This window comes from Coffea arabica, chromosome 4e, assembly GCF_036785885.1.
Source record: "Coffea arabica cultivar ET-39 chromosome 4e, Coffea Arabica ET-39 HiFi, whole genome shotgun sequence".
Taxonomy (NCBI): domain Eukaryota; kingdom Viridiplantae; phylum Streptophyta; class Magnoliopsida; order Gentianales; family Rubiaceae; genus Coffea; species Coffea arabica.
Genome location: NC_092317.1, coordinates 11,445,369 through 11,452,947, shown reverse-complemented (window position 1 = coordinate 11,452,947; position 7,579 = coordinate 11,445,369). Strand labels below are relative to the sequence as shown.

Sequence of the window (7,579 nt, the reverse complement as noted above, 5' to 3'; positions counted from 1 at the left end):
CTTAGGGGGGGTTTTTATAATTAACCCAATAAAAAATTTAACCATGCACTAGTTGACTAAACAACCAACTCATCTTAAGGGAATTGATCACAAGGGAGGGAACACATAAAATGCAGTCATACTGATAGTGTACCTGGTCTTTAACCTCCAGGTCCAATTGACTCTAACTTAGTTCAAGAGTAAGAGCATTAATGTTCTAATTGACGATAACGTTGGGCGAAGCTTTTTTTTTTTTTTTTCTTCCCTCTCTGAGGTGAGACTAAAGCTCGAGGTGTAGGGTGTAAGACCAGTAGGAATTAAATTTTCTACAACTAAAAACCTTATAATGTTATAGATGGACATGTAAAACAAAAGGTAGTTGAAATTTTTCTTTGTTATGATACTAATCATTCTAAGAAATGGTCAAAATTGATAGGAACCATTCATCACCTTGTCACCTCAATTTGGTTGGTTAAATGATTGTTTAACAAATCCAGTGACCCCTATTCCATTACCAATAGTTATCTCCCCGTGCCAACAACTGGCTTCATTTTATTCTTTTGGCCTCTTGAAAGCCTGGATTTCTTAAGCCTTGGGCATCACCTCGATAGTTGAGGCGTTTTGGGGTGTGCACTCATGGATGCTGATGCTCTTCCACAGCACTGAGTAGTAGTTTAGATGTTGCTGATTGAAAACAAAATTTAAGTTATTGTCTCAATTAATTATTAAATTATTCAAGAATTACATCCTTAACATGAAATGAAGGCCATGAAAATCCTTATTATGATCGATAGGACAAAGGAAACAAGCAAATAAAATAGGAGGAACAAATGGCATCGAATCAAAGTCAATAATGTAGAACGAGGACGTGGTACTCAGCAATAGCATTTTTTGTGGTAACATTGGCAGCATAGGTTTTTTCTGTAGCTATTCCACGGGCCAATCTGAAAGCCCCAGTACCACCTAGAATTGGCATCTCTCTGTACTCGTGGAGAAAGGGATTACTAGCCAGAAGGCTAAGGGTGCTGCCGTTAAACTTGCCATCTTTGAATACCAAGTTCAGAATCATAATCAGTGACTTTTCCTCCTTGGAAACAAAACTATATATACCTTGGGCGTGACCGATGATCTTCGAATAGGGCTCAGGTCCTTGTGTCAATGGGTCATCGAGGACTACAGTTTCTCCGAACTTCGTGGGTGATTTGCTAGTAATCTTAGCTTGAGCCACTATTACAGCTGTGGGGTTCTTAGCAGTTATGATGTCGTGAAGATAGAAGTGAAGCTTGGTCATCTCCTCCTTTCCACGGCGAAGCTCTTTGAACCATTTTTCCACCGCTTTGGGGCTTTGATCAATGCTGCCACGAGCCAATGGAGCTGCAAATATTACAACCGCCAACCAAAGCATTGCAATATTGAGTACTTGCATCTTCATCTTCAAGCTTAACTTGTCCATTTCCAAAGCCTCCTATATCCTTATATCATCAGTGGGAACTAGAATTAAGGGTAGATCATGCAGCATCTGCCAAGGAACTAAAAAAGTTGGCTAATGAAGATGTTGGTAGTAGAGCTAATCTGTCATGAATCCCGTGATGTATGGGGTGGCGGAAATGAAGAAACATTTGAAAAAGTTGAAATTAATAGTAAGGCTGATTTAAGAAGCGAGAAGGGAGAAGCGATATTAGAATTCATGATCTCTAAATTTTAAAATCTCAACCTCAACCATTAAAAGGTTGTCTTCATGTGATTTGAATTTCTATAGATTATAGACTTATATATGTAAATTAAAAACAAAAGTACAAACAAGAACAATCCAGTTGTATTTTACGAAAATTTTCAGTTTCTAACTTCATGTTCAGAATTGATTACGCAACCTCATCAGTCACTCTCAGCCGTCCATCATTCAAATGTTGTCACTACAAAACATGCCAACTATTTTGTACCTGCAGCCAATTATGATCATACCGTTCGTGTCTTGATTCCCTACTTGACGTTTGGACTCTGTCATTTAAGCTCAGATCACCATAATAATAAGTAAAACTTGTTTTCAACTTAAGAGCAAGCATGGGGTTTGAGCAATGATAAGCCAACTGCAATGCCCTGGTTTTTCTTTTCATGCCATGCATGGATCGCAGTCGCGGTTTGGATCATATTGACGGACATAATTATTCACCGTTGCATATTGGTCATGATTCGGGTGATACGCATATTTTACCATTTAAATGTTTAAAAGATTCATAAAAAATTATTAAAAATAGAAAGTACAATATCAAGCAGGATGATCAAATTAAATTTGCTAACCATCTACATTAGTATAGATAATTACAACTTTTATAAAAATGGTGACATTGTTCTTTATAAACTTGGATGAAAGTAAGAGACTTCCAATTCATTTGGACCAAAATTGGATGCTTGTAGCCATACAGGCTGCTGATTCATAGACTTTCCTTAGGTCCAAAAGGGACAACATTTTTTTTTTAAAGTCTAGAACAAATTTAATTAGCTCACAGACTTGGTTCTCCCCGCACCAGTCGTTCTACTTCCCCAACCATATTTTCTAACTTTTGTACCCCTTTCACACTGTACGTAATTGGGATGAGAGAGAACTTTCAAATCTCAATCCTTCCATGATTAAGACTTGTTCCTTTCTCTCAAAAATCACAACCTCAATCCATGAAACTTGAAAATGTTGGGTTTATCAGGCGGGAAGATTTGAATATGGATTCTTTGATGGATAGCTTTCAAGTTGTGAGTTCCAATTCTTTAAATCCGGTTTATCTTGTTGGCCTGTGGGCTGTGCTGCAGTACTTTGTTGCAAAGCTTCTGTCAAAAATTGTTTCAAATTTTTATTATCCAAGTTGATTTAGTGGAACTCGCCCGAATCTCGCTGATTATCTATATAGCTGAGTCAAATCCATGGATTATCAATCAGACTAGATCGATCCAGCTTTGTTTAGATTGACATTTTCCTCTAAAAACTTTTTATATTTTTCATGAACACATTTTTTAATTATCTTTTTATGTTTACATATATCAAAATTACTATAATACACTGTTTTTTCAAAAACTCCAAAAAATAACAATTCAAACAGATTTCTAGTCAAGACACGAAAATGAGTTTTTGACATTCTATTCTATTAAATGGCTTGCATGTGCCAGTGATGGGGGAATCAGAATATGAAACGTATCTGTCCCAACCTAAGTTTTTGACATTCTATTCTATGAAACTTCCGAGTAAGACAATATCACATAATTCAAGACCTATTAAAAGCTCTCGAATAACAAAAAATGCGAAAAAAAATCAAACTGAATCTCATTTAGACCATCAAGAAAGATGCTTGTCTGCACATGACAGCAAGTACTGATATATATGGATTTCTTGCTAGAGTATTGGCTATATTTCTCGCTAGAGTATTGGCTATATTTCTCTTAGATTGAAACCATGGAAATGGTATTCCCAAGATCCACTTATACACGAATCAAACAAATACAAACATAGCATTAACCATCAAAGTCATTAGTGAACTTAAGTAAATGTCCAATAAGTTGGACTTTGGAGTCAAAAAAATTTGTGCGTTTGGACTCTGAGCTCTTAGGTAGAAAATAAAAAGAAAAGAAAAAGATAATCCTGAAGTTTAGGAAGATGAATTAGTGACACAAATCGAGAGTTGATTTATAAAATGACACTGATCTGACTGACAAAAACTCTTATAGTGAAGAGAATACATAGTGTGTAGAATCAGAAAGGAGCCAGAGATATGACTAAAAAAGCTCAAAATGGTGAGGTAGTGAGTTGGTTTGACTTTGTCTTTCAATGATTTCATGTGTAATATAAGTTTCTTGATGGACAAAAGTTCTACTAACTAATCCAAGGTTGACTTCTTCAATGGATAATTTCTTGAGGGTTACGTATTTCTTGATGAGCAAACTTTATTAAGTAAACCATGTATCTGTTGATGAATATGTTATGGGATTAATAGAAATGCATGATATAAATAGAACTGGGTTAACTAAGGAACAGATATACAGACTCACAGACAGACTCAACAAGCATGGCTGCTTCTACAGCTCACACATTACTTCAAATCATCTTCACATTTGGTGTATTTATTGCATTTTCCAGTACTCCTGTCTTGTCTGAGCCCGTTTGTGTCTTGGGTTCCAGTGACAACCACCTGTTATCCTATCTAACTTTCCACGCGAGCCGAAAGTTTCAACAACTGAAGGGGGTTAGGAGTTATCTGAGGAGGATCAACAAGCCAGCAGTCAAGATAATTGAGGCAATTCTTGGTTTATATTTTTGGTTGTGTTTCTAGTTAAATTTTGTATCTTCTTGTTGGTTTTCCGGTTTACTGATTTAGTGTTGCTTTACTACTTAATATAGAGTCCTGATGGTGATCTAATAGATTGTGTCCCATCACATCTCCAACCAGCTTTTGATCTCCCTCAGCTGAAAGGACAGAAGCCACAGGTAGTTTGTTTAATAACAATTCCACCATCTTAAAGATAGATTTGCACATACCTAACAGTCAGCAGAGAAAATTGACCTATCCAGCGTTACCCTGATACACTAGACTGACAGGGATTTGATTCTTGAGAGTTTCTTTGGATAGTTTTCATTTGAGAGGCTGAAAAATGTCAATTTGTAAAATGCAGGATCCACCAGAGAGACCAAATGGCTATGACTCCGCGGATATATTGGCAGAGAGCTTTCAACTATGGACTGATTCTGGTGAATCATGCCCGGAAGGTACTGTGCCTATCAGAAGAACTACAGAGAAAGATGTCCGGAGAGCTGGTTCGCTGAGCAAATTTGGAAGAAAATCTTTCAATGCACAGCTAACTAAGGTTAGCAGTGATCATGAGGTGAGCGTATGAAAGAAAATAGGAAAGAAAGCATGGTTCAGTAGGTTGGTTAGAAACTAATTAAGGTCAGTTTCTCAGATTTATTTGGCAAGTGATTGGAAGTTAGGGGAAAACTGTTCCATCATCTCATACTTTCTTCTTCCTACAATTGCAGTAGAACGTCTATTTCTCCTGAAAAGAGATTATTTCATTTTCCCTATTTCTCCTATCTTCAAGGATTAACATCACAGAAATGAGAAATCTAACAAGAAAAATAACGTTTCTAAATAAAAAGTGTAATTCTTTGCAGAGTTTAATTTTACTTAGAAAGCTGATTGGAATTTGACTGACTCAAGTCTTGAATCAAATTGCTCCTAATTTATCTTGGCTTTGTCTAAGCTTCATAAGTCTCCAATCACAGCATCAAAGTCCATAGGTTTGGATTTTGATCCGAATATCTTTTCTTTCTTTTCAACGCAGAATGCTTTTGCCTTCGCTGGTGGAGATCGTTACTATGGTGCAAAGGTTAATTTAAATGTCTGGAAAGCTAATGAGACAGACCTATACGACTTCAGTGTGTCGCAAGCCTGGATCCTTTCTGGCATATTTAGCTTACCTGTTGATGATACTGATATCATTGAAGCCGGCTGGGAGGTATAGTAACTGAACAACTCATCGTTTGTTTCTCATCTTCTGGGAATGGAAGTGTTCCTCAATGTGCTTGCTATTAAGTCTTCTGAGGTAGAAGAAGATATCTAAGGATCTTCCATGTTTGATTTTTTCAGATCAACCCAAAGTTATATGGAGATGAATTCCCTAGATTCTTCACGCATTGGACGGTACCTATCAAGGATATGTCCTAGATTCTTCACGAATTCATTTGTATGTGTTCAGCATGAAAGTTTGACTCCTAGCTAACTTCAATCTGCAGAATGATCTATATCTCACAAGGGGATGCTACAACTTACTGTGTTCAGGCTTTGTGCAAACTAGCAACAGAATTTCTTTAGGGGCAGCAATCTCTCCAAGATTATCTCAAGGTGGCAGACAACTTGATTTTGGAATAATGATCTGGATGGTAAGTTTTATGCTGCCTCGTGCAAACTTCAGGATTCAATTGAAAGGTCCTGAAACTTTTCCTTTCTCTCCCCACTCCTCCCCCCCCCCCCCCCCCGGCGGGGCCTCTTTCCTCAGATCAAACCAAATTCACACATTAACAGTATCCAGTTCAGCATTTCCTGCTCAATTGGTCAGACGAGGAAACTAATTGTTGACCATGAGATAAAAATTGTGTCGATTAACCAAATCATCATCAATTCATCCATTTTTATTTCTCCATAGTAACGATGTATTACTATATTTATGAACATAGGTTTGAAAGTACACCATATGCTGCATCTCCTAGCCCAAAAGAAAATTTTTAAAAAAAAAATGAAAAGAAATAGATAATAAATTAACAAATTCATATATAAGTAGTTTGAAACTGATCATATCTCAGCTCATTTAGTAGGAAAGTGGATTTGATAGGACGCTGTTTTTGCTTTGCAGGACATTAAGAATGGAAACTGGTGGCTTGAAGTCGGACCAGGTTTAGTTGTTGGATACTGGCCATCAACTCTGTTCACTCATCTTAAGAGCCATGTAGACATGGTGCAGTTTGGGGGAATGATAGTCAGAACCAAATCAGTGGGAATGAATTCATCAGCCCTCATGGGAACTGATGATCTTTCAGATGATGGAGTTAGCAAAGCATCATACTTTCGAAACTTGCAAGTTGTTGACTACTTCAATAGCTTGATTCCTTTATCTAACTTTCAACTCCTGACAATTGATGATATAAGTTGTTATGATATAAAAGCTGGAAGAAATGATGTTTGGGGAAATTACTTTCACTATGGTGGTCCTGGAGGGAACCCACAGTGCCATGGAGAGAAAAACAGCACATCTGTGTAGAGGTAGTCCGGTCTGCAACTGTTGTCAATCACCATTCCATTACTCTATTCAGGCAAGATCAGTTCATGTATAATTTCAATCAAAAATGTTTCTTGAAAACTTCTTATTTCCTGACCTTATCCTATATATTCTAGGCTTTACATGGTGTAGGCCCTGGTGTTCAATGGATTCAGGGCCTCTCATAGTTGTTAGTGACAATTGCACGGTGCAATATAAACAATCAAAAATATTTCTTGAAGACTTCTCATTTCCTGATCTTATCGTATAAACTAGGCTTTACATGGTGGTATATGTCGAGTGTTTAATGGATTCAAGGCCTCTATACAGTTGTTAGTGACAATTGCACGGTACAATATAGACACTGATAAAACATAAACACTAAAACAACAAATATGGACACACAAACAATAAGTCATAACATGCACAAACACAACAAAAAAAAAAAATTCACTTGTTCGCTACAATCCATACTGTGATTGCAGAGAATTCGGATCCGTGTCTACCTCAAAATTTTCTGTAGTGGTCTTGATGTATATGCCTCTTTTTAATATTTTTCCTGTATATATGAAAAGTTTGTGTGCGTGCAGACTTGAACATTAACCTAGTTTGAGTTAGAGCAGAAATGAGATCACCAACATGTGCTCAACAATCCCTAGTGAAAATATTACCTTAAATTGAATGATTTTTATGACAAAGAAAACACTTTACTCAACACTTGGGGAAGAGTAAATTTCAATTTAGGAAGAAATTTGCATGTGCCAAGCTTGGGAAAGCTAAGTATGAAAGCACTGTAGCATAACCTTGA

General features: G+C 36.9%; 2 protein-coding genes across 2 annotated transcripts; one reads left to right on the top strand and one right to left on the bottom strand.

Moving 5' to 3' along the window:
• Positions 1–728: 728 nt before the first annotated feature.
• LOC113740603 (pterocarpan synthase 1-like) lies at positions 729–1,409 on the bottom strand. The gene has a single exon (XM_027268152.2). The coding sequence runs from the start codon at positions 1,403–1,405 to the stop codon at positions 827–829; it is 579 nt and encodes a 192-aa protein (XP_027123953.2). The 5' UTR covers positions 1,406–1,409; the 3' UTR covers positions 729–826.
• A 2,571-nt stretch (positions 1,410–3,980) lies between these two features.
• On the top strand, positions 3,981–7,021 carry LOC113743062 (protein neprosin). Its single transcript, XM_027271131.2, has 7 exons — positions 3,981–4,256; positions 4,361–4,447; positions 4,633–4,842; positions 5,302–5,475; positions 5,607–5,660; positions 5,753–5,899; positions 6,370–7,021. The coding sequence occupies exons 1-7, from the start codon at positions 4,029–4,031 to the stop codon at positions 6,772–6,774; spliced, it is 1,305 nt and encodes a 434-aa protein (XP_027126932.1). The 5' UTR covers positions 3,981–4,028; the 3' UTR covers positions 6,775–7,021.
• The last annotated feature ends 558 nt before the right edge of the window (positions 7,022–7,579 follow it).

Bases quoted from the DNA above. Each gene is read 5' to 3' on its own strand.
- LOC113740603 (XM_027268152.2), bottom strand. From the start codon at position 1,405: ATGCAAGTACTCAATATTGCAATGCTTTGGTTGGCGGTTGTAATATTT.
- LOC113743062 (XM_027271131.2), top strand. From the start codon at position 4,029: ATGGCTGCTTCTACAGCTCACACATTACTTCAAATCATCTTCACATTT. The intron at 4,843-5,301 runs GTGAGCGTATGA...TTTTCAACGCAG, and splicing joins AGGTTAGCAGTGATCATGAG to AATGCTTTTGCCTTCGCTGG. The intron at 5,476-5,606 runs GTATAGTAACTG...TGATTTTTTCAG, and splicing joins TCATTGAAGCCGGCTGGGAG to ATCAACCCAAAGTTATATGG.